This window comes from Bradysia coprophila, chromosome IV (assembly GCF_014529535.1).
Source record: "Bradysia coprophila strain Holo2 chromosome IV, BU_Bcop_v1, whole genome shotgun sequence".
Taxonomy (NCBI): Eukaryota; Metazoa; Arthropoda; class Insecta; order Diptera; family Sciaridae; genus Bradysia; species Bradysia coprophila.
In genome coordinates, this window is record NC_050738.1 from 12,767,383 (window position 1) to 12,793,469 (window position 26,087).

The 26,087-nt window shown below is 35.9% G+C and overlaps 6 protein-coding genes, 1 long non-coding RNA gene and 1 pseudogene across 14 annotated transcripts; 4 read left to right on the plus strand and 4 right to left on the minus strand.

Annotated features, from left to right (window-relative positions):
- Nucleotides 1–130: 130 nt before the first annotated feature.
- On the plus strand, nucleotides 131–914 carry LOC119066329 (2-oxo-4-hydroxy-4-carboxy-5-ureidoimidazoline decarboxylase-like). The gene has a single exon (XM_037168729.1). It carries the CDS (start codon nucleotides 308–310, stop codon nucleotides 830–832), a length of 525 nt encoding a protein of 174 aa, XP_037024624.1. The 5' UTR covers nucleotides 131–307; the 3' UTR covers nucleotides 833–914.
- A 153-nt stretch (nucleotides 915–1,067) lies between these two features.
- LOC119066330 (arrestin homolog) lies at nucleotides 1,068–2,743 on the minus strand. Its single transcript, XM_037168730.1, has 6 exons — nucleotides 2,550–2,743; nucleotides 2,161–2,492; nucleotides 1,866–2,102; nucleotides 1,560–1,801; nucleotides 1,370–1,499; nucleotides 1,068–1,306 (listed from the first exon to the last, which is right to left on the minus strand). The coding sequence occupies exons 1-6, from the start codon at nucleotides 2,656–2,658 to the stop codon at nucleotides 1,208–1,210; spliced, it is 1,149 nt and encodes a 382-aa protein (XP_037024625.1). The 5' UTR covers nucleotides 2,659–2,743; the 3' UTR covers nucleotides 1,068–1,207.
- A 2,161-nt stretch (nucleotides 2,744–4,904) lies between these two features.
- Nucleotides 4,905–5,996, plus strand: LOC119066331. The gene is made up of 2 exons (XR_005085735.1): nucleotides 4,905–5,137; nucleotides 5,411–5,996. It is a non-coding gene; the product is annotated as an uncharacterized LOC119066331 (long non-coding RNA).
- Nucleotides 5,997–8,394: 2,398 nt separating this feature from the next.
- On the minus strand, nucleotides 8,395–11,208 carry LOC119066337 (coiled-coil domain-containing protein 28B). 3 transcript variants are annotated; one of them, XM_037168743.1, is made up of 5 exons: nucleotides 11,031–11,208; nucleotides 10,332–10,518; nucleotides 10,106–10,268; nucleotides 8,923–9,003; nucleotides 8,395–8,839 (listed from the first exon to the last, which is right to left on the minus strand). In XM_037168743.1, exons 2-5 carry the CDS (start codon nucleotides 10,473–10,475, stop codon nucleotides 8,637–8,639), a joined length of 591 nt encoding a protein of 196 aa, XP_037024638.1. In that variant the 5' UTR covers nucleotides 10,476–10,518; nucleotides 11,031–11,208; the 3' UTR covers nucleotides 8,395–8,636. The 3 variants fall into 3 exon arrangements, with proteins under 3 accessions (XP_037024638.1, XP_037024637.1, XP_037024636.1); XM_037168742.1 differs by having other exon boundaries at nucleotides 8,923–9,084; nucleotides 10,980–11,206; XM_037168741.1 differs by having other exon boundaries at nucleotides 8,923–9,084; nucleotides 11,031–11,205.
- Nucleotides 11,209–11,444: 236 nt separating this feature from the next.
- LOC119066338 lies at nucleotides 11,445–11,968 on the minus strand. Its single transcript, XM_037168744.1, has 3 exons — nucleotides 11,857–11,968; nucleotides 11,735–11,796; nucleotides 11,445–11,637 (listed from the first exon to the last, which is right to left on the minus strand). The coding sequence occupies exons 2-3, from the start codon at nucleotides 11,777–11,779 to the stop codon at nucleotides 11,494–11,496; spliced, it is 189 nt and encodes a 62-aa protein (XP_037024639.1). The 5' UTR covers nucleotides 11,780–11,796; nucleotides 11,857–11,968; the 3' UTR covers nucleotides 11,445–11,493.
- Nucleotides 11,969–12,138: 170 nt separating this feature from the next.
- On the minus strand, nucleotides 12,139–24,601 carry LOC119066333 (glutathione hydrolase-like YwrD proenzyme). 6 transcript variants are annotated; one of them, XM_037168735.1, is made up of 9 exons: nucleotides 24,505–24,601; nucleotides 14,372–14,518; nucleotides 14,197–14,305; nucleotides 14,046–14,115; nucleotides 13,874–13,978; nucleotides 13,131–13,809; nucleotides 12,861–13,069; nucleotides 12,658–12,800; nucleotides 12,139–12,451 (listed from the first exon to the last, which is right to left on the minus strand). In XM_037168735.1, the coding sequence occupies exons 2-9, from the start codon at nucleotides 14,438–14,440 to the stop codon at nucleotides 12,207–12,209; spliced, it is 1,629 nt and encodes a 542-aa protein (XP_037024630.1). In that variant the 5' UTR covers nucleotides 14,441–14,518; nucleotides 24,505–24,601; the 3' UTR covers nucleotides 12,139–12,206. The 6 variants fall into 6 exon arrangements, with proteins under 6 accessions (XP_037024630.1, XP_037024632.1, XP_037024631.1 ...); XM_037168737.1 differs by lacking the exon at nucleotides 24,505–24,601 and adding an exon at nucleotides 24,292–24,372; XM_037168736.1 differs by lacking the exon at nucleotides 24,505–24,601 and adding an exon at nucleotides 19,305–19,491.
- Nucleotides 16,562–18,945, plus strand: LOC119066336 (annotated as a pseudogene).
- On the plus strand, nucleotides 21,739–24,273 carry LOC119066335 (glutathione hydrolase-like YwrD proenzyme). The gene is made up of 9 exons (XM_037168740.1): nucleotides 21,739–22,033; nucleotides 22,108–22,216; nucleotides 22,274–22,343; nucleotides 22,406–22,510; nucleotides 22,581–22,727; nucleotides 22,803–23,334; nucleotides 23,394–23,602; nucleotides 23,660–23,802; nucleotides 23,856–24,273. The coding sequence occupies exons 1-9, from the start codon at nucleotides 21,965–21,967 to the stop codon at nucleotides 24,098–24,100; spliced, it is 1,629 nt and encodes a 542-aa protein (XP_037024635.1). The 5' UTR covers nucleotides 21,739–21,964; the 3' UTR covers nucleotides 24,101–24,273.
- Nucleotides 24,602–26,087: the final 1,486 nt, after the last annotated feature.

Sequence of the window (26,087 nt, forward strand, 5' to 3'; positions counted from 1 at the left end):
CTCTGATGAATTTGAACAGAAATTTCTTAACAGTGTCTACCACTTCACTTTTCATTGAACATGTATGCGTACCACAGATGATTATGAGGTCAAACAATGTTCTCTGTACACACAAATCGTATTATATGCATCTTAATCCATATATGGCATATCTCCGCAGAATTTTCCATTGTCTGAATGTGTACGTACAACTTGATAAGACGAAAGAAATCGCTTCGTTGTGTATAGTGTTGACTTCATTGTGATACGTACTCTGACTCTGGGTCTGGATCGGCTTTTGAAAATCAGTGTGAGATAAGCGCAAAATATGTCGAAAGGACAATCAATTGACAATTTGAATAAAATACCATCAATTGAATTTCAAAATATTTTTCGAAATGTTGTTGAAAACTATCCACAAGCAGCAATCGAAGTATCTTCCCGGAGGCCATTCGTCGACACAAATCAGTTGGTCGAACATTTCAACAATTATTTAACTAACCTCGACCATGCATCCAAGGTAAAAGTTCTACAACTGCATCCGGACTTGGCTGGAAAGTTAGCTAGTGATGGAGAACTAACCGCTGAATCGGCTGAAGAACAGGCTGGTGCTGGATTGAATCGAATTTCCAACGAGCAGTACAAACAGTTGAACCAGATGAATGAGAAATACAAAGAGAAATTCGGATTTCCATTTGTGATTTGTGTGCGCGAAACGAATAAGATTGAGGCGATATTGAGAGGAATAACTGTAAGACTGCAGAATGAGAGGAATGACGAGTTGGATACGGGGATAGATGAAGTGAAAAAAATTTGTCGATTAAGGATCGGGCAAATCATCGATTTGCAGTGAATGTGCGGACTTTTTGTTATTATGTAAAATAAACCCAACTCATCAAAAAGAAATTTCGAAAATAAAAGAAATTACGAAGAAACTACTGGTTTAACTTTCTTCTTTTGTCGTCTTGTTGATTGATATGCTAGATGGTTGCATATAAGATTCGATCGATTGTATCGACTGTATCGTCTGACGAAATGGGAGCATTAGGTCCGTATGAATTGTCACCGATGTGTATTACAAACATGAATGAGTTACTGGAATCAACAATTGACTTTTATTGCCTTTTAAGCATTTACATAAATATTTTAAATTTGGACAACGTTTGGAACTTTACGACGGCCAATAGATTCATCAATAACAATACACACTATTCCACTTAACGAAGCATTAATAGCAATCAACCGAATCCTGATCAATAGTATCTTGACGGAAACATTCAACATCTGCTTGGCTGTCGGCATGAAAGATTTTAGGCTTTGTACCAGGCTGTAAATAAGGATCATTTTGTTATTAACTTCCATTCTGACAAATCATACAAAATTGTACAACCTTTGGATGCATCAGAACAAATGGAAGTTCAGCAGCTAGTTCGCCACCAAGTGCACCCAGAAATAGTTTCACTTTGATGGCGTACGAGACAATGATTCCAAAAGCATCTCTTTGTTCCGGAGCAGCCAGTCTGATGGATGAAACTTATCGATTAATTCGGTTCAAAATTCAAAATTTTTTAGTTTCTTACAAAGTAGTTGAGGCTAAGTTGGTATCCTCTTTTTTTACTTGCCCATCCAAAGCGATTCCTTTGCGATCTTTATTGGATGCTAGGCAAGGTGATAGATACATTACTTTCTGAACGCTGGAACCTGGTTGGATCGGACAGCCCTCGCTTGTTTCAATTGAAGCAACAGTATTCCGATATTGACCATTTTGGAAGAGAACCACATCGACTCCCTGTTGCACCATTGCCTTGATTTTCTTGACGACCTGCAGTAGCAATTTGATCCATTCATGAACTGATATTCGTATCTATGGTTTATCTTAAAATCACCTTGTTCGAATTGTTTCTTATACAACAGTTAACAGCGATTCTTTCACCATGAAAATACAACTGTTTGTCCAGAGTAACCTCCAACTCCAGCTCTCCAGGGCTGAGCATAAAATCTTTTCGAACGATAGTACATGGTTGAGCACCAGTTTTTGATGGAGCATACTGAACCTTTCGGATGCCCAAAGTGACTGTACTGCGACGGTGGGTACGATCGGTTTCAGACTCTCCAGCGAAAATCTTTTGGATGAAATATTATATTTCGATTCGTTCCAATTGAATAAAACACACAACAGACCTTAATAAAATATTGGACACCGCACGGTTCACCAGCTTCGTCATGGCCTTGTTGTAAAGAGACCGAAGCGGGAGCACTTGGTTGAAGATTAAATGTAAATGGAATTCCATTTCCTCCTAACTTCTTTATCAAACGTTCTTGCAATTTGGTCGGAGTGAAGTCTCGTTTTTCAGGTACTGGATACAGTTGTTCCGATGCCAAATATAATTCCTTTTGGAAGTTCAATCCCATTACCTCATCTTCCTCCCGTCCATAACGAAAGCTACAAACAATTTGACCAAAAATTTTTCGTTTCTCGCGAGCGTATTCATCGTCAAGAACTAAGACTCCATCTAAAGAACAATCACATTACAAAGTTGATTAAAATTAACTGATTTAAAGCAGAATACCAATCGGTTCAACTGCCGAAATATGGTCAACATAATCCCTCTTTCCCACATACAAGGTCAGCTTTCCGTTTGGCGAGCTCTTTTTGAAAACTTTGAAGTTCACGACCATTTTTGTAAAAGTGTTCACACAAAACTTTACTTTATTTTCCCGATTAAAAACAACTGTCGCACTATGATTGTACAAGAAACTATTAAGAAAATGGTTCGTGGTGCGTCCATTTATACTGTTCCAATTTTCAATCCATTGTAATCTTGTTAGTGCATTCATTTGGATTCGCATAAATGTATGTCGTCACTCCTCGAAGTAGATAAGTAAAAATCGATTTTAATATTTCATTGTTTCGATTCGATGATGTGTTAGCTTAAAAATAAACAAAACCTTAGGGTCGGAAAATGATACGGATAATTGCGTCACTTTTGCCGAAATATTCACTTGCAATGTAAACATAAATATGAACAATCATTATGATCAATTTTCACATTATTAATTAATGAATGATGATAATTATGCCGAAAGATGTTGAGAGACCTCTGAATGTTTCAAGCCATCGAGTGCTCAGCAATACAAGTTCCTGGCAAGTCTTTCTTGGTTAAAAAATGCATAGTAAAACCGAATGGTCAATAGGTTAATAGATTTTGATCAGTCGTAGAAAAATCGGTAGAGACGAAGCGCTCATTTTGACCTTTCATAGTGTCATCTGCGTAATTATCGAATCTATTTCTTCTTTTGATCTAAGTATATTCAAAAGATTGATAGAAAATCTTTTACTTCATTTATTTGACCATACTTTTTTCTATATAAATCACATTAGCCAGACTTCTTCGCTCATTAATGTCGCCGTATTCGATTACAGATGACTTACTTATAGGTGACAGTTTTTCTCAAGATTGGTTGTATGCTAGTCTGCTCAATCCGAATCTTGTACATTACATATAGTTTCAAAGCATAATGTCATAGCTTTTGAGAAAAAAAATCCAAAATTTCTTGATTTTCTCCAGTTTTACGATTTTTTTAAAATTATTCGAAAATAAAACTCAAGGAAGTCTGAGAAAATTGAAGAAAATATTTTCTCAAAAATAGACTCGGACTACAATCACAGTCAGGCACATCTTCTACTTTTTTGTTTATGACAAGTTCCTTAGTTCCTTACAACGGCTAAATTTTACTTTAGGGGACAAGTCACGATCGGAATTTTTCTTGATCCTATAGACTGTTATAGCGATCAGAGCGAGAAAACCGCAGACCAGTTATTATAACTTGCCTTGGGGTACTTGTCAAAGTATTTACTTCTCTTTCAACGTGGTACGTTGAGAGCGAGAGGACCGAAGACCAGTTTATTATAACTTGCCTTGGGGTACTTGTCAAACTATCTCTTTCTCTTTCATCATAACACTCTATACAGTGTTCAAAGAGCGTAAAAGAGAGAAAAATTAACTGGTTCCGTTGGGTGATACGTCAAAATTTGTATGTAAAAGTCCAGTTAACTAGGAAAAAACCAGTTAATTTAACTGAGCTCGATGGGTGAACACTCTTTTTGACATTCTCTTTGAACACTATATAGGTCGAGTATGAGGCACTGATGTTTTAAACTAAAGAAATAGGCCGCGGAAAGCAAGTTCCATTTTTGCATTTTCGTTGTCAACATAGGGGAGACATAACGTTTTGACTTGTTGAACTAAATTTTCCTTATACAAAATGACAAAATTAAAGCTTCTTTCCGCGGCCTAATTCTTTCATTTATGGACATCAGTGGGTCATACTCGATCTATTGGAACAAAAGAAATACCGATCGCGACTTGTCCTCTAAAGTAAATTTTTGCCCTTACCACCCTTGGTGGATCTCGAACAGTAGTTTCTCAATTAAAGAGAAAATCGAATTGGCACTGATTTGTGTAAGAAAAAGACTTTTCAAGCAGAATAAATACGAACGTTGAAAGGGCAACACACCCGAATTAAAGTGTTTCATTCTCAGCCCCAAAGCCCACAAATCTAAAGATCTGACTGGTGGAAGATTCAACAACCCTACATATTAGCGAGACTGTTATGATCAGAGCGAGAGTTGCGAAGACCAGGTAATTTAACTTGCCTTGGGGGTACTTGTCATTTCATATTTTCACGTATATTTTTGACATATCCCCCAAAATGTAAGTTAAAATTACTGGTCTAAATTATATTTCCTTCTCTCTAATCACAACACTCTTAGCCTAGACTATATCTTTTTCTGTCCTATGTCGTAACCGTTGTAACCCTCATTCAACTTCATTAAAATAAAATAACTTTCAAAATCAACCGCCTAATAAATACGTGCTACATTCAACATTCTACCAATATGCAGTAAAAAAAATATTCACTCGTACAATAAGAGACTGGTTTGTTCTTTTCCATGTTGGTTCATCTTCAACATTAACTCCATTCCATTGAGCAGTGACTTCAGCAACAGAACTCTTTCGTTAGTGTATAGTGCTACAAGAAATTTATGTTGAAAGTTTTCTTTTTTAATTAATTAACGAAAATTTGTCGATTTTAATTGCCAAATTCTTGTCCAACATGTACAAATACACGGCCGGAATAATAATTTTGTTAATTGGTACGTAGTTTTAGTTAAAAACAAACAGTTAAATGGTTAAAATAACAACTTGTTCTTGATGCAATATTATAATTTTATTTAAACAACACAGAGTGTGTATGTGATATGTGTGTCTACTGGAGAGAATTTTTAATGTTTAATTTGTGCACTCTTCATTTAATATATATATGCATATTGTGTGTACTATTATTTACACATAACTCATACACACACAAGGAGTAGACTTTAATTTGTTTATTTTTGTATATTTCATTTCATATTTCGTTAATTCAGCTATAAATCAAGTGCAGTGTGGAATATTTGGAAGAGAGTACCTTGAACAAATACACAAGGGGGATAATAAATATGCATCCTATAATGGTGTCGGCGCACAGAATGGTCGATCGACGAGTGAACATTTGCAGCAAAACAATAATTCGAAAGCGACGTACACAAGAAGTGGTATGTCAGCCTGGACTATAATAGCGTTAATTCTACTGGTTATCCTGTTGGGCATGGGAGCCTATTACGGCATGTTATGTTACCCGATTATATGCAAACATGAACGAATGTATGATATCATGGATGCTGGTTCGACCAGTTCGGGAACGCCGACTCGGTCGACTGAATTTGAGAAAATGGGAAATTATAGTTCACGATCGACGACACCCAGTAAAAGTAATGATTGACTAGTGGTTGAGTGTTATTGATCGTGTATTGATATTGAAAGTAGGACGGAATGCACACGATGACTTTTCCTTTGATTTATACAAATTTAAATCAAAATAAAATTTTAATTCAATCGATTTTATTAGTTGACGACGATACAATGTTGTGTTCAATATATTATATTCGATGGTCAAATTGATAAGAATTTAGAGCAAAAAAAAATAATTAAATTAATTTTCCAATCCAAGTTTCCTTTTTTGGGATTTATCGTCCTAAGTTTCGAACGTATAATATTGTAGTTTACTGAAATGTAAGATCTTAACATACTTTTTGGAGACTGAAATTTTCGTTACGTAAGTAATTTTAAGGCACGTATAATGTACAAATGAAGCGCAATGTAAATTTCGAACCGAAATAAATTTTTACAAAAAATTTTACATCTGAAATCTGTGGTATCGTATTAAATCGTCTCTGGATACATCATACACACGAAAAACCAGCAGCGTGTGTATAATAAATGGAAGGGAATTGCGATTAGTCATCAAAAAATTAAACCGATTTCTTTTCAAGAAAAGACCAAAGTCTGTTGTTTTTGATATGTATAATATAGTTACGGTAGGAGGAAAAAAAAAGGTTTGGAATGTAAATAACATTTGGAACGAACACAAAATGATTTATATCTTTATTCCACAGAAAACAAATAATCGTATAATGTGACGAATGTTTTAAGCATATTTCATTTGTTGTCGATGTGATTCATAATATATACCAACAAATGGTAAATTGTAAAACAAATCTCGACAACAATTCTATGAATTTAAGTTATAAAATTGACTGCCGTTAAATTAGCTTTGTCACCTAGAGATTGGCAATTGAGATTCGAATTTACGTGCAATGGGAGATTTTTAGCTATACACCGTGGTATGGGTGGAGATTTTTTAACCGCTTTGTGCACGATATAAGCATGATTCTAACTTTCATGTGTGACTACACAGGCTACACAGCCATGCTACTACCATGAACTCTGAATTGACAAGGTGTCAAATTTGGAGGCTTTAGCGATAATTACTTAAGCAAGAAACTAATTTTTGAAAAATTGACCGGGAATTTACAGTTAAGAGTCAATTCGCCAAAACTTCGAACAACTTAAAAACAAACCATCAGCGATTTTCGGCGGGTAATGACCCACCTGAGTCATTTGCAACAAAAAAGAATTCTCGAAATAATTATGTTTTCACGCGGTGATCAAAATAGTTTTCATGTGTCGGGGCCGAAAATGAGGGAGTTTCGAGATTTTTTTCTGGTTTTCGACCCCTTACATGAAAACTTTTTTGAGTATCTGTTTTGGAGGTTTGATTTTAGGCCCTTTCGCATGTAGCCCTCACTTCGTTCGCGAAATTGCCTAAAATCAAACGTCCAAAACAGATACACAAATAACTATTTTGTTGCATATCACCAAGAATACGTAACGCATTGATCTGAAATTATGGTCATTGGTAGAGGTGTTGACGCATAAGCTGGCCTTTAAAACTTTTCGAAATTTTTCGTGTATGTGGTGCAGTAGCTATTTTAGGGAAAAAAATTCAAATTTTATAGAGTGTTTTCAAAAAGTTACAACGATAGACTTCAAAGATATGGGTGTCGTTGCGTAGGTAGTGACCTCTACTATCCATGACACCATGAACCTACCGCGGCACGACTTTCGTTGAGCTTCAATTTTGATTGAAGTGTACTAACACAAAAATTCTTTAGAATTCTAATTTTCTTCTCGTCAATTTTTCTGACGTATGAGACAATTTTAAATCAGGACTGCAGTTACTGCCGCCTTACGCTTCGGGAAATTTCGTTTAGGGCCTGCAAAATTTGAAACAAAAACAACTGATTCAATTGTGTCATATGTTCTTCAGGTGTCTACCGACTTCCCAGTATGGCCAGTGAGGCACTGTACCAAGTGTTTACTAGCATATTATAATCATATTTTGTACGAAATTTGCAATATCCTAGCTGTTCTTCAATTATAATAGTATATTACATCCTTGCTTGTAAGTTTGTTGTTTTGGCAAGAGTGAGCTTTGCGGAACGAGGCCGAAGGCGAGTGAAGAAATAACACAACCCAAAACAATAACTAACAAGCAATTACGTAGGATATTCTACATTTGTGGTCGATGACTGCATTTTAACTGTCAGAAACTTTATCGACATGAAATGAAAAAATAAGCAATGGCTTGCGGTCCGATCCTAGAAAAATTAATGTGTAAGCCAACGAATTAACATATTTTTTGCGAAGCATCAGGTGATGCTTTCTACAAAAGAAGTAATAGATTCAATGATTAATGTGGCAATAAACGATGTTATGGTAAAAAAAGCAATTTTATCTAGCGAAAAATCAGGCGAACTATTAAAAATTCCTTTTAAGATGTAACGAATTTCATCGAAAAATTCGCTCGATAATCTTTGTATTTTTGCAAATTATCTGCTTTAAAATAGCAGTGATGGAACGAAAATATGTCTTTCAAAACATCAAACTTAACGGTGAACTTACCTACGCAGTAGATTCGAATTGCCGACAAACGGCTAAGTTGTAATTAAATCGAATAAAAATATCGAACTTAACAAATCATAAAATGTTCCACCGTAACTTTTATTCAATGATTTTCTTTATCTCTGCGGTACAAAGTAATAAAATTTTTCCTAGAATTAAAATAAAAAATATCTAACCCATCAATTCGATGCTGTCATACTATTTACCGAGACTATTACGTGTATCGTACGTTTGTATTAAAACGATTAAAACCCATTCCAATTTATTTAGAAAATTTCATTCTGGCACAGTCTAACCACAACGAACGAATTACACACCCGAACCACCCGAATTAGTGGAATGTAATTTTTCTATCGAAACCGAAAGCTTTTCCAATTTTTGAACTAACTGCAGCATGTTGTTGTTACTGTTCAATGGATCATCACCACATGCGCCGAGATCAAAGTGTAATTTCGCTAAATTCTCTTGCTGTTCCCGAATATCCGTCATGTGTTCCATGGTGCATCCGGATCCTTTTTTAATGAAGAAAGGGATTTCGGTACGTGTTACTAACGGTAGGTGTTTGGAATAAGAAAAAGAGAAACCGGTCACTTACCGAACGCCTTCAATTTACCCGAATGAAAATCATCGAGCAATCCTAACAATGCTCGTTCCATGTGCCGTACATCCGGTACTTCTGACAGAAATGAATGATGTTTAAGTGATCGAGCTTCGAAACTCAGATTTGAACTTGAATTTGGCAGTGTACATTCTACGTCTAATGTGGAGCAAAATAAAAAAGAAAAAGAAAGAAACAAAACGAAAATAAATTATAAATAAAACAAAATCAATTAACTGAAACAAATAATATAAAATCATTATAAACTCAACAGGAAAACAACGGAGAATGCTCAGGGCACTTTGTAATTGGGTCGAACAACAGTCAGACCTGAAATGCGAAAGCTTGAATTTTCTCAGGCCAGGTTCAGGTTTCATCGGGGCTTATTGTTGGGAACTTAAATTCTGGAACTTCGGTAAAGCTCCGAATAATTCCGAAAAGTTACGAAAAATATTCCGACAGAATTATTCCGAATTAAAATTCTCAATAATAAGCACGAGGTTTCAATCAAAACTGAACAATTAATTTCAGATCCAGGGCTTGGGAAACTGAACGTAACGTCACAAATTTTAAATTTCATGCCATATCAGAGCTGGTACTAAGTCATGTTCAGGTCAAAATTAGATTCTAGTTGACATGAACTAAAGTACGGCAGGGTCTACTTTGAATTTTTATAGATTGGCTGAATTTGAACTCCAGGGATGGATGGAAACTTTCCATTGGAAAGATATCGAGAGAAATCGTATTTTTGAAGGTATGTTCGTCTTTCGCTTGCATGAACTGGACTGCAGAGTTTAGAATTTTAAAATCGAACATGGGAACGCAAATCCCTCTGTAATTCACGAACTTAGCCGAAGAATTTTAATTTTGGATAGGAATAGTGTCATATGGGTTAAACTCAAGAACCTGAACAAACAAAAAATAATTTGTGACAACTAGCATAACCAAAGTTATACAAAATTCGGTGCAATACTTTAAAAACGTGATAACATCACATTGAAAATACTATTTTTCTAATGCTAAGAGGCTTTTTTAGCGAACGAGTGGTTTTCAGAACGAGTCGGACGCGAGTTCTGGAATCGAATTCCCTGTAAAATCCTCTTAGCATAAGTGGACCAACATTTTTTCTAACATGCGCGGTTGGAAATTTGGGAAATCTTCACCAACTGTCGACGCTTACCTCTTTGCATCTTTTTTGGCTTCGGCTTAAATTCCGTTTTCTCCTGTTTCCGTTCATTAAGATAAATCAGTCTTGTTGACTGTGGACCCGAATCCGATGTTCCTTTTCCTACTGAGCAATTACTCGAGTCTTGTGTTTTGCTTGTCTCTCCGCTTGAAAATATCTGCAAGTTTTTCGTAAATTTTTTATTAGAAAATTCTACCTAAATTTAAGCGAATTATTGTACCTTGTTGCTCAGTACAGGCGAGATCGGTGTTTGTATTGTTTTCGGTGCATTGGAAGAAATGTTTTGTTCATCGTCCGGTTCATTATCAGCTTCATCATCAGCTACTAGCTTCTGTTTTTCAACAGCAGCGTCCTCGTCATCCATTATGGATTATTGTTCTTTCGGTGGTATCGATGCTTTCTTATACCTTAAAAGATTGTATTTTTTTACTTAGAATGTCTACAATAATAAATTTGATTTGCACAGCATGAATAGGGTCATTTCGTATCCTAATTTACGAAAGAAGAATGCCGTCACATAAAACAACCGACAGTAGTAATTCATAATGTATTGTATTGTCTTAGAAACGATTAATCATCTGTTATTGGCAACAACGGTCATAATAAAAGCGATAAGCTCTGTTTAATGTTCTTTTATATAGCAAAATATGTTAAAACCATCGAAGTAAAAGATTGAGTATCAAATTGACGGAAATGCTTAAGAGAAGGGAAGTAATAGATGCAGTTCTTAAACAGTGATACACTTGGCGTTCTGAGAAGGTTGATTCTAAATGGAATGTGAGTGATGGGCGTCATTGAACTGAGCAAAAAAAAAAAACATTCAAAGCCAATAACAAAGTAAATATAGTGACAAAGGTTAATTATTTACATCAATGAAACTGTTGATCTGTATTACATATTCATGCAACAAAATAATCACCTTCTATTGACGACTTTTACACATCGATGTGTTTCCAATAATTTCGCTTCGCATTCGCATCCAATTCAGATTGGGTGAATTTTCACAGAACACAATCAAAATAAACAAATTCTCATTTTTATAAGAAACAACAAAATCTCGAACTCAAAAAATGTCTCATCTGTCAAGTTATCTTATCGCCTCAGAGCGAAAAAACCAACGTGGCGAACATTAACAAATCGAGTACATGTGGCCAGCCTGCAGATGAACGTACGTTGATTCAAAAAATATAAAATAAAAAAAAATGCACGCAAAATATTGGCATCTGTTGCGGTTTTTTTTATTCTAAAAATAAATCCTATAGAAGTGCATCATGTGTTGCATCATGCTAATGAAAAATTTTCCGCAACCAAATGAAAATAATTTACATGAGAGTCTACTCAGTAAATGTGTCTGTATTTTTGTCTAGAAATTGTTACAATTTTTATTGGTTCTTCTTCTTAAAACCCATTGTGTACAACATTTGCAAATAGCCTAATACACCGAGTCCACATCCAGCAACAGTTATTCCAAATAGAATTTTATCCGATTGTCCACCTTTCAGCCAGACTGGGATGTTATTTGGTGCCTTGAAAATTACAGAATTATTAGTGGAACCACTTGCATAACACTGAGAGATGGACTACACTTTAATAGTTTTTCGTTTGGTTTGATCAAAAATTTACCTGAAATTTTTTATAGTTTTGCAATAGCTTCTCTGGTAGAGCCATATTATCGTATAAATTCACTGAAGTGAAGCAAAGTCGATTGATAAATATTTGAATTAAAAAATTTCTTCATGCTTTACCTCTGTAGCTGTATCACAGTAGACAGACAACGGCAGTATAGTGAAAGAAAATTTTCGTTCTTTTAATGTTGCACTGTTGCACGCTTGAATATAATGCACTATGTGTACTAGACGTACTAGAGTTTTTCGCGAATAATTATGTACATTTATACAGACATGAGCCACAGTTTGTAATAAAAGAAATTCACTTTCAATTCACACATTTGTCAGGCGATCAATGTCTTCTGCACGTTGGCATAAATTTTATGCTTTCTCGAGTTTGCAAATAAAAACTGCAGTCGATTTATTCTGTCATCAAAAAAAGCTTTATTTCCCAACCGAATCACCATTTTCAACTAGTTAAAAATATCCTACCAACCAATAGCATGACCATCATGTCTTGGGTCGCTTCCAGCACACAAAACACCAGTTACTGGATTCCTTACTATAATTTGTCCAACACCGAATTCACTTCTATTCCAACCACTGACAATTGTTGGCTGTTGATGGCCTATTTTCTCTAACACCTGAACTGTTTCTATTGGAATGCCATCTTCAATCAAAATCCGTCCGGCAGCTGTACCACCACTGATTTGAACCCTTGGTGCATCAAGTGCTGTATCGTTTTTTTTAGAATTAGTTTTAAGTACGAGATTTGCTCTGCCCGGCTTTGGGAAATTTTTAGAAGAAATCGATGAAATTTTCTTAAATATTTTCCAAAAATGAAAATAAAAATTCAAAGAATTCGTAAACATTAGTGAAAATCAAGAAACATTTTCCCAGATGCAGGCGGTGCATCGATATTTAAATTACTAAATTTACCTTGCTGCGGATTCATTCCAAAGTCAATCATATTAGAAATGACCTGAAGATGCCCTTGAGGCTGCATAAAAGCGCCCATTACTCCGAACGGACAATATAGTTCACCGTCTTTCAATGCCATTCCTGGTATAATTGTGTGGTAACTGCGGATCATCAAGCCGAATTTACTTTACTTCCCTTTCATGGATTTTTTTTATATTTACGGTCGTTTTCCCGGTTGTAAGCTATTTACGTGGCTAGGATCCAATGAGAAATTGTCTCCACGATTGTGTAACGTAAATCCACATCCTTTCGGAATAATTCCAGTCCCAAAACCCTGATAGTTAGAATTAATGAAACTACACGCATTGCCCTGTCCATCCACTACGCAAAAGTACACAGTATTGCTGAAGTTCTGAGGATATCCATGTTGCTAATCCATAATTTGAAAGGAACTTTAATATTTCAATCAATTCCTGACTATTAAACATTACCAAGTCCGTGGCTGCTTCTTGTAAATTTATTTTGTCGCGCCTATCGGCTGCATAGTCCTTAGAAAGTAATCCTGCAACAGGAACGCTTTCAAAAAATGGATCAGCTATATAAAAACGCGCATCAGCAAAAGCTAATCGAAGGCTTTCAATCACTATGTGTAAGTGCTCCGGGGAACTGTGTTGCATCCCTTGGAGATTAAATCCTTCCAAAATATTTAGACCTAACAGTGCAGTCATTCCTTGTCCATTAGGAGGTATTTCATACACATCGACGCCTCTATAGTTTACATGAACAGGTTCATCTTGAGTGCTGACATGATTTTCTAAGTCGGCCAAGCTCATTACTCCACCATTTTCCTTTATAACATCGACAATAGCTTGAGCAATGCGGCCCTGATAGAATCCGGGTTTCTTGTTTATGCCCAATTCTCGGAATGTCTCAGCCAAAAATGGCATTTTCATAATTTCACCTTCTCTTGGAGCAAGGCCATTTAGAAGTATTTCTGTTCCATTCGCTGAATTCTGCAAGAGATGCTCACTTTTCTTCCAAAAATGAGCGCTCACTTGAGCCACTGGAAATCCTTCCTCTGCCAATTTTATTGCAGGTTCTAGAATTTCACTGAGAGTAAGATTTCCACTTCCGAACTGTTCCACTGTGTCTACCCATGCAGCTGCAGCTCTGAATGAAGATTACGAGACTATAAGTTTATAAAATGGCTTCATACACCTCGTAAAATAAATACCCAGGAACGGTGATGAATAGTGGTGATAGCGAAGACGGTCGGTTCTGTTCATTGTATCCCAGATTGTTAAAGGTGTCTATAGAAAGATCGGAAGGACAACGACCACTTGGTTTCAAGTGCAAAAATTAAATTTTAAATTGAAACATCTAAGTTAGATTTACCGGATAAATACCTTCCATTGATGCCCCGAACCTCTTTTTTGGTGGCATCGAAAAACAGTGCAAATGCATCTCCACCTATACCTGTTAACATTTTTTTTTTCATAAAAATTGTTGACGTTACATTTTCATGATTCACATCAAATTCATATTTTCAAGACATACCAGTCGAAGTGGGTTGCGTCACGTTTAATGCAGCTGCAATACAAACGCAAGCATCGGCAGCATTGCCTCCTCGCTTCAATATTTCAAGACCAGCTTGAGCTGCCAATGGCTAGATTTGTAAGATGCATGTCTTGATTTAATAGTAACATCAATGGCAAATTTAAAACACTCGCACCTGGCTGCAAGCTACCATTCCATTTTTCGCATATATTGGACTACGACGAGAATTCCATAGTCTATCCATGGCTCGTTTTTGACTCGTGCGTTCGTTTAGTCCGTAGGAAGCGTTATTTTTAGATTATCATCAATTCGTCAGCTGTACCTTGCGTATCAAAATAATGCGGTAATAGACTTCTGACATGAATTTTTGATTGATATGCGTCGGACAAAACGTATGAAAGTGATAAGTCACTTACTAATTGTTTGTTAATTGAATTATTATCGCATTAAAATTTAACGGACAATTTACAATGTACAGTCATCACGCAGGAGTTGAATAATCTCAAATTAACCTAATGAGATTACCGATAAATTATTATCTCCGGCAGTAATTTATAGCAAATATGGTGAGGCCTTGCACCTGTTTATACTTGCGTATAATTACTCACATTACTCTACCGAACCTCCTAATGAATTTCTTCAAATCATCGAATTCATAAAGGTCAACTGAGGACACAACTCACAAACATATTTTTTTCATGACCAAAAGCTTTCCTCGTACCACAAATGAAAGCTCACTAACGTGACACATACTGCTATTCATCTGTTATATACTAAAATGTATGTTCTAGAAATTGAAGTACAAGATTTGAAATCAACATATTGAAAATACTTCGATCGATGGAAAGAATAGACTTGATAATAATACTGGACATATGCCAGGTTACAGGATAATGAAATATTATTTTGATAGATTCAAGTTTTTGTAAAAAATAGACAGAAATCGAGCCCTCGACACACTAAAGTCATGTTTAATGGTAGTATTTTCATTGATGATTCATTGATGTTTTGAGTTAGAAAAGGTGAATATGTCCACAAAAAATGGAATGTATACAGTATTTATCGTGTTTAAGAGTATTTGATCGACTTCGCCTTGGTTACGAGTTAACACTCTTCCATATGATCTTCGTTGTTTGAAAATCTGGTAGATAATGGTCATTTATGGTATCGAGTGAACATTAGGCTCTAGATGTGTAATTATGACATGAGGCGGCTGAGATTCATGCAAAGATTTATGCAACCGAGGCACCTATATTTTGCAAATTTTACACACTATGATGCTAATCCAACTCAAATCAAACAGCGTCACCAAATATTTTCATATATCGATAGAATCAATAAAGTAAATGAAAAAGTCGTTTAGTTACGTTCGCAACTATTATACTATTTGTAGCATAAAACGCTGTATGAAACTCGGTGCAAAGTGCTTTATTACACACATTATGTATGTTAGACCTGGTTGGACTCTGCACTCGATCCCATAAATAACTATTTCGACATCTTTGGTGTGAAAGATTTTATACATAATTCGAGTTAAAGTGTTGTTCTCACATGTATCCTGCTTAATTGTGGAATTGTGAAAAAAAAACGGAGAGTAGAGAGCTGAAAAATTACAAGTTATCTTGAGAATGAAAAAAAAATGCGCAAATTTGATTCGAATATAACTTATAAGCCCTGACTTTAAATTTGGAAATTATAATTTAATCTTTCAATACAAAATATATTTACTGAGACCTATTATTTTCAACGTTTTTTAAGTCGGCTTACAGCTCAGCATTTATATCTAGTAGGGCTAGTAGGGCTAATACATAGTGCTTACTTAACAAATAATTGTACCATCACTCAAATTGTGACCCGTCATTAAAGCTTTCGACCCTTTCATCTATTAACTTACTTCATATGAAATAAATTACTTATTCCGATGAAAATAACAAATCAAACTGTGCTTGAGCTCTAACATAAATTAAACATTGATAAGATCGGCTCGGTGTTCAAACCCGAAACTGATAAGTAATTTACTAATTGATTATTAATTACATTATTACCGGATTACCGAAAAGCTGGCGAATTGAAATATATGATCCGTGTGGGCTTTATAAGTATTTTTAGAGATTTGAGTACCCAGATTATTGATAAAGTATGTCTACACGGACATCATTGTCTCAACAAATATCCATTTTATATTGATGATGAGTGGTAACTCATGAGTGGTACTTAAGCTCTTTGAGTTAAGCTTTTGGTAAACGGTCACTGTTACATTTTATCTGTTAGTTGGATTCGGAATTATTATTTACAATCTCCTAATCTGTTTCCATAAATTTAGAATTTTCAGTTTACAGTAAGTTCAATAGTAATACAATTAATAATCAATTAGCAAACAACTTATCAATATTTTCGGCTTCGATTTAATTGAACGATTTTTATCAATCGTAATTTATGTCAGAGCTTAAGCATTGTTTTAATTTCGAGACGAACGAAACCGATGCATATAAATATCGTCTCAAACATCCACACTCTACAGTTAAACTTTTAATTTCAATCAAAATTGAAACAAAGAGAAAACAAATTTTCTAAATCAATATGGATGGAATCTGGAATTCGAGACGTAGTCCGATCTACGCAAAAAATGGTATTGTGGCATGCAGTCAGGTGGGTGGTATTAAATAAAATTGCGCTTGGTATGCCGTTTCATCGGTTAAATTTTATATATTTTACCACTCAAGCCCTTAGCTGCCGAAGCTGGTCTTGAAATCTTGAAGCGGGGAGGAAATGCAGCAGACGCTGCGGTTGCTGTTGCAGCTGCATTAAATGTGACGCAACCTACTTCTACTGGTATGTTTGAGTTTGAGTTTGGTTTCGACCAATTTTTCTTCTAATTTATATCAATGCAGGACTGGGTGGAGATGCATTTGCATTGTACTACGATGCAACTACAAAAGAAGTACGAGGCATTAATGGAAGGTAATTAACAGCAAAAAAATTATCTTGCAGTCTTGAATATTGAAGTGAACTTAATTTAGTGGCCGATGTCCGTCGAATCTTTCTATTGAAACGTTTGAGAACCTTGGGTACAACGAACAGAATAGACCGTCTTCCCGATCGCCACTTTTTATAACTGTTCCTGGGTAATTACTTTCAGACCATGTATGTATCAATGTGAATAAATTTTCCGGTGTTTTTTTTTGCGCAGTGCTGCAGCTGCATGGGTGGACACCGTGGAACAGTTTGGAAGTGGAAATCTTACTCTCAGCGAAATTCTAGCTCCAGCAACAAAAATGGCAAATAGCCCAAGTGTGTGCTTATTATTGGGGACGCAGTGAAAGGTTCTATTAATCAAATCGACAAAATGAGTCCGATTCTCATTTCACGTCGAGTCGTACTGATAAACACTTCAATTTTAGCATTCTCCGAAATGCATCCAACGGAACTGAAATGTTGTTAAACGGCGTAGCGCCAAAGGAAGGTGAAATTATGAAAATGCCATTTTTGGCTGAAACTTTCCGAGAATTGGGCGCAAACAACAAAACCGGATTCTACCAGGGACGCATTGCTCAAGCTATTGTCGATGTTATAAACGAAAATGGTGGAGTCATGAACATGGCCGACTTAGAAACCCATGTCAGCACTCAAGATGAACCTGTTCATGTAAACTATAGAGGTGTTGATGTCTATGAAATGCCACCAAATGGACAAGGAATAACCGCACTGCTGGCTCTAAATATTTTGGAAGGATTTAATCTCCAAGGAATGCAACACAATTCCCCGGATCACTTACATATAGTGATTGAAAGTCTTCGATTAGCTTTCGCTGATGCACGTTTTTACATCGCTGATCCAGCTTTTGAAAGCGTCCCTGTCGCTGGATTACTTTCCAAGGATTATGCAGCTGAAAGGCGAAGACTAATTAGCCTACAAAGAGCAGCCAGAGACTTTGTATACTTCATCAATTTCATTTATTGAATCAATCTGTTCAATATTATATTCTGCTCTAGGAACATGGATTCCCCCCGAACTTTAGCAATACTGTGTACTTTTGTGTTGTTGATGGACAGGGCAATGCTTGCAGTTTCATTAATTCTAACTATGAAGGTTTCGGAACTGGAATTGTTCCGAAAGGATGTGGATTTACATTGCAAAACCGCGGAGCCAATTTCTCATTAGATCGCAACCACGTAAATAGCTTACAACCGGGAAAAAGACCGTACCACACAATCATACCGGGAATGGCATTGAAAGACGGGGAATTATATTGCCCTTTCGGAGTGATGGGTGGTTTTATGCAACCACAAGGTCATCTTCAAGTCATCTCAAATATGGTTGATTTTGGAATGAATCCACAAGAAGGTAAGTCCAACTGTGTTGAGTTGATCCTTCACAGTGAAACTAAAAAAAATGTATTCAGCAATCGACGCACCAAGAATTCAAATTGATGGTGGTACAGCTGCCGGACGAATTTTGATTGAAGATGGAATTCCAATAGAAACAGTAAGTATACTTGAGAAAATTGGTCATCAACAACCAACACTTGTCACTGGATGGAGTAGAGGTAACTTTGGTACCGGGCAGATTATAGTCAGGAATCCTGTTACTGGTGTCTTGTGCGCTGGAAGTGACCCAAGAAATGATGGTCATGCTATTGGATTCTAAAGGTCACACATAATTCTCGAACCAATTGATGTCGATGAACACGTAAATGTATAAGCGGTGATGGTTTTTGGGGTAAAGCATTAATAAAATTATTCTGCAGAATATTCTTTTTTTTCACTTGACTAGTTGAGTTAACCTTATGACTACACACATTTACACCATAAACATTTGCAATGTGAATGCTGTGATATACCTGAAGAGCGTTGAGTTGAGATAATATAATCTCAGATGATGATATAATATTAGAGGCAAATAACACACACTCTAAGCGATTGATGTATTTCTATCTACAATACTGATTAAGAAAATGGTAAACTATTCAGCACTATAGAAAGTATCTACTGTTATAACGGAAGACTTTAACAACTATTGGTACTTGCTCTTGAAATTCCAAAACTAAATAAACTTACTGACTGACCCGCCGACGTGACATACTACAGAACTTTCGACCGAATACGTACCACTAAATGATAAGACATTTCTCGTCTAGACTTGGTTAACCGAATTGATATGCCTGTGCTGTTGATTATATTGTCGGTGTATTTTCCACGTATTTAAAGCGAGCTCCACAATATTAGTAGATTAGCAACTGCAACTGTGGCACTTAAGGTCCTGGAAAATGTATGAGAAAAACAAATTCCTGTGCTTGGATGGACACTTTATGTGTCATTTACACAATATAGAATTAAAGAAATTATTATCTTGCACTGTCTGTGTGTTGAAATTAGTAGATAATCAAAGCATAATTCACACCGTTTTTTTAATTATCAGCTGTTAGCTCTGCGCTAGAGATAAGCGGCTTGCGAAAATTTCTAGTACTCGAAAGTAAAATAGAGTGACGCAGGTCAGCAGTGAGCATCGGGAATCTTATTTTTGAACTCAAAACGACAGGAAAAAGAGCTTATACCGGAAAAATTCAAGAGTTTACTTATGAAAATTTGTGTAAAAATACGTTCAACGTAAAGCCGGACTTATCAAAAATTCAGGGATCACAGGATACCATATTCTTCTATCGATGTTGGATACTGAAAATTATCTGCATAAATGAATATTAAGGCTGTTTTAGCTAATTAACACTAATCACACCATCGCAATCAATAACATGACCGCACTTATATGGTACTTATCTAAGTAAAAAAACAGTTCGAGCAGTCAGCACAGATTTTGAAAAGTTAGTAGAGCTTTCAAACAGTTGAGGCTGAGGGTACATCGGTACCAATTGTTTTAAGAAGACGTTATTAGTATAGTTTTCGAATAGTTGCGGCTGCGGGCCACAGTTGTGATATAACGAACTGGAAGACTCTATATGAAGTTACTAAAGTTTTTGAACAGTTGAGGCTGCGGACCACAATTCTATTAGAACAAACTGGAACACTCTATTGGGATATTGGCAATGCAAACGCAAGCATCTGCAGCATTGCATGCTCTCTTAAATTTTTCAATACCAGCTTGAGCAGCCACCTGACTGCAAGCTACGATTCCATTTTTCGCATCAATTGTTCTAACGAGAATTGACGAGAATCCCACAGCCTATTCATGGTTCGTTTTTGACTAGTGCATTCGTTTAGTGCGTAGGAAGCGATATTATTAGATTATTAGATTATCATCAATTCGTCAGCTGTACCTTACGTATCAAAATAATGTGGTAGGTAATAGACTTCTGACATAAATTTTGATGGATAAAGCGTCGGACAAAACGTTTGAAAGTGATAAGTCACTTACTAATTGATTGTTAATTGAATTATTATCGCATTAAAATTTAACGGACAATTTACAATGTACAGTCATCACGCAGGAGTTGAATAATCTCAAATTAACCTAATGAGCTCGCAGATAAATTATTATCTCCGGCAGTAATTTATTGCAAATATGGTGACAAGGACTTTTTTTCTCCTCGGTAAACCAATGATCATTGAACGTTTCAAATGCACATAAAAAAAATTCCAGGCAGAAATCGATCCCTAGACACCAAGCTTGCATGTTCATTGATGATTCATTAATGTTTTAAGTTAGGAGAGGTTAATACGCCAACAAAATAGTTATTTATGACATCGAGTTCAAAGTACCTTATTAGGCTCTAGATGTGTCACACATCGTGAGCCTAATTAAGTATACTTTGCACCGACATTCATACAACGTTTTATGCCACAGAAGCATCTAAAGTTTGCAAATTTTGCCTATTATGATGCTGAGTGGCATAAAATTGTTGTATCCATCAATTTTAATTCGACATAAGCCTTGACCTATAATCTCTAAATTATTAGTAATCTGAAACACTGAGGCCTATGATTTTTTGAATGTGATATATGTAAGTCGGCTAACAGCTCAACATTTCTATCTAATACATAGTACTTACTTAACAAATAATTGTACTACCACCCTAATGGTGACCTGGCAATAAAGTGTTAGCTTTCGACCCTTCCATCTATTGACTTACTTCATATCAAATAAATTACTTATTACGATGAAAATAACAAATCAAACTGTGTTTGAGTTCTAACATAAATTAAACATTGATAAGATCGCCTCGGTGTTTAAACCCGAAAATGATAAGTAATTTACTAATTGATTATTAATTACATTATTACCGGATTACCGAAAAGCTTGCGAATTGAAATATATGATCCGTGTGGGCTTTATAAGTATTTTTAGAGATTTGAGTACCCAGATTATTGATAAAGAATGATTCGCTGAAATAAAGATTTTCTAATATTTAAAAAAAAAGCTTCAAATTTACGTTTTCTATTGATGACGACTTTAAAGTAACCACTGGTGTCACTCTTTGACTTAAGCTTTTGGTAAGCAGTTACTGATACATTTTATCTGTTAGTTGAATTCGGTATTCTCCTATCTGTTTCCATAAATTAAGAATTTTCAGTTTACAGTAAGTTCAATAGTAATACAATTAATAATCAATTAGCAAACAACTTATCAATATTTTCGGCTTCGATTTAATTGAACGATTTTTATCAATCGTAATTTATGTCAGAGCTTAGGCATTGTTTTAATTTCAAGACGAACGAAACAGATGCATATAAATATCGTCTCAAACACATCCACATTCTACAGTTCAACTTTTAATTTCAATCAAACAAAGAGAAAACAAATTTTCTAAATCAATATGGATGGAATCTGGAATTCGAGACGTAGTCCGATCTACGCAAAAAATGGTATTGTGGCATGCAGTCAGGTGGGTGGTATTAAATAAAATTGCGCTTGGTATGCCGTTTCATCGGTTAAATTTTATATATTTTACCACTCAAGCCCTTAGCTGCCGAAGCTGGTCTTGAAATCTTGAAGCGGGGAGGCAATGCAGCAGACGCTGCGGTTGCTGTTGCAGCTGCATTAAATGTGACGCAACCTACTTCTACTGGTATGTAGACTGAGTTTGGTTTCGACAATTATTTCCTTCTATTTTATATCAATGTAGGACTGGGTGGAGATGCATTCGCATTGTATTACGACGCAACTACAAAAAAAGTACGAGGCATTAATGGAAGGTAATTAACAGCAAAACAGCGTATCTTGAAATCTTGGATATAAGAAGGGAAATTTCATTTAGTGGCCGATGTCCGTCGAATCTTTCTATTGAAACGTTTGAGAACCTTGGGTACAACGAACAGAATAGACCGTCTACCCGATCGCCACTTTTCATAACTGTTCCTGGGTAATTTCATTTGGACCGTGTAGGTAATCGTTGGGAATAATAACTTTTACGAGCTATGTTTTTTGCACAGTGCTGCAGCTGCCTGGGTAGACACTGTAGAGCAGTTTGGAAGTGGAAATCTTACTCTCAGCGAAATTCTTGCTCCAGCAACAATAATGGCAGAGGAGGGTTTTCCTGTAGCCCAAGTGTGCGCTTATTATTGGGGAGGCAGTGAAAGGTTGTGTTCTATATAATCAAATGAGTCAAATTCTCTTTTTACTTTGAGTCGTACTGATAAACACCTAAATTGTAGTCTTCTACAAAACGCAACCAACGGAACGGAAATGTTGTTAAATGGAGTAGCACCAAAAGAAGGTGAAATTATGAAAATGCCATTTTTGGCTGAAACTTTCCGAGAATTGGGCGCAAACAACAAAACCGGATTCTACCAGGGACGCATTGCTCAAGCTATTGTCGATGTTATAAACGAAAATGGTGGAGTCATGAACATGGCCGACTTAGAAACCCATGTCAGCACTCAAGATGAACCTGTTCATGTAAACTATAGAGGTGTTGATGTCTATGAAATGCCACCAAATGGACAAGGAATAACCGCACTGCTGGCTCTAAATATTTTGGAAGGATTTAATCTCCAAGGATTGCAACACAATTCCCCGGATCACTTACATATAGTAATTGAAAGTCTTCGATTAGCTTTCGCTGATGCACGTTTTTACATCGCTGATCCAGCTTTTGAAAGCGTCCCTGTCGCTGGATTACTTTCCAAGGATTATGCAGCTGAAAGGCGAAGACTAATTAGCCTACAAAGAGCAGCCACAGACTTTGTATGCTTCATCAATTTCATTTATTGAATCAATCTCTTCAATATTATATTCTGCTCTAGGAACATGGATTCCCCCCGAACTTCAGCAATACAGTGTACTTTTGTGTTGTTGATGGACAGGGCAATGCTTGCAGTTTCATTAATTCTAACTATCAGGGTTTCGGAACTGGAATTGTTCCGAAAGGATGTGGATTTACATTGCAAAATCGTGGAGCGAATTTCTCATTGGATCCCAACCACGTTAATAGCTTACAACCGGGAAAACGACCGTAAATATAAACATTCCATGACAGTAGAGTTAATAAATTCATTTAATTCTTGCACAGCTATCACACAATCATACCGGGAATGGCATTGAAAGATGGGGAATTATATTGCCCTTTCGGAGTGATGGGTGGTTTTATGCAGCCACAAGGTCATCTTCAAGTTATCTCAAATATGGTTGATTTTGGAATGAATCCACAAGAAGGTAGGTCCAACTGTGTTGATGTGACACAGTGAAACTAAAAAAAAATTATTCAGCAATCGACGCACCAAGAGTTCAAATTGATGGTGGCACAGCTGTCGGACAAATTTTGCTTGAAGATGGAATTCCAATAGAAACAGTAAGGATACTAGAGAAAATTGGTCATCAACAACCAATTCTTGTAACTGGATGGGATAGGAGTGACTTTGGAACCGGTCAGATTATAGTCAGGAATCCGGTTACTGGTGTCTTGTGCGCTGGAAGTGACCCAAGAAATGATGGTCATGCCATTGGATTTTAAAAGTCACACTTAAGCGGTGATGGTTTTTGGGGTAAAGCATTAATAAAATTATTCTGCAGAATATTCTTCTATTTCTTTTCTTTTCAACGTGAAGTAGACTACCTCTAGTTGATCACTTGACTAGTTAATTTAACCTTATGACTACGGACATTTTCAGCACAAACACTTGCAATGTAAATGGTGTGATATACCTGAATAGCGTTGAGATAATGTAATCTCAGATGATGATATAATATTAGAGGCAAATAACACGAACTCTAAGCGATTGATGTATTTCTATCTTCAATACTGATTACGAAAATGATGAACTATTGAACTATAGTAGAGAGTATCTACTATTACGACGGAAGACTTCAGCAAATATTGGCACTTGTTCATCAAATTCCAAAACTAAATTAACTTACTACTGACCGACCGACACGACGTACGTACAGAACTTTCTACTGAATACTTACTATACTAAATGATAAGAGATTTCTCATCTAAACTTGGATAAGCGAATTGATATGTCTTTGCTGTTGATTATATTGTATTGTTGGTATATTTTTACACGTATTTATAGCGAGTATACAAATGTAATTTTCGTAGGTTAACGACTGGAACTGACTTTGAATATTATAATTATACATATTTGTTTTGTAACACTTAAGGTCCCAGAAATTATATGAGGAACGAATTACTGTGCTTGGACATGGACACTTTGTCATTTGTAGAATGTAAAATTAAACAAATTATTTATTAAACATTGACAGGTGTATTACTATCTTGCACTGTCTGTGTATTGAAAGTAGTAGATAACCAAAGCATAATTCACATCGTTTTTTTTAATTATCAGCTGTTAGCTCTGCACTAGAGATAAGCGGGCTGCGAGTAGCCTGAAATTTCTAGCACCTGGAAGTAAAAGATGTTTCTGAAGTTTTTTTCGTCACTCTTTCGGGGTGAGCAGTGAGCATCGGGATTTTACTTCTTAGCCCCAAATTGTAAAAAAAAAAATAGTCTGAACGCACGGAATTTTCTGTTTCTGTGTTTTACTTGAGTTTTTGATTTTTCCATACATGCAAAATTCACAAAAACCAGTAAACCGCAAAACAGAAAATGTGTCGTTTTTCAAAATTCCGTGTGTGTTTCAAAAATTCATGGGTCACCGGATACCACATTCTAATATCGATGTTGGATGCTGAAAATATCAAAAATAAATATTATGGCTGATCCGCTGAACCAGCTAATTAACACTTATTTCACGATCAATAATCACGACCGCGCTAATATAGTGAGGCTCCAAACGTTCAGCTTAGACACACAACCAAACAATTATGAAAAATGGGTCATATTAAGGTACATAAATCTTCAAGGCCCAAGCACGAAAATATAAACTCACGTCACGAATAGTTAATTTGAACTTTACCTGTCACGACTCTAGCTTCACATTAAATGTGAAATAATTTTACACCCGCGGAATTTTGAAAACCGACACATTTTCTGTTTCGTTGTCTACTGGTTTTTTGTGAATTTTGCATGTATTTTTATATGGAGAAATGAGAAACTCAAGTAAAACACAGAAACAGAAAATGTGTCGGTTTTCAAAATTCCGTGTGTGTAATTTTAAAATTTTAGTACATTACGGTGGGATAATTATAAGAAGTTACTTTTTCAACAATGTTCAACAATTTTGTTTTACTTTGCAGAGGTAAATTAAATGTGAAAAATGATTGTCGAAATCGAGTACAGTATCGGAATTATAAGGAAGTAACAATTACAATCAAATCGACGTTATTCATTCCACATGCGATTTACACATAGTTACACATTCTATGGATTTACACGTTATAATACATATACATACGTAATATATATTACACACCTCGCCTTCGGCTCATGCAATAACTCCCCAAGTGTCTAAATAAACATGTGGACAGATGTGTTAAATCTACTATTACACACTTGTCACGAAGAAGTCGAGGCTTGCCGAGACTGATAGTGACAAGTG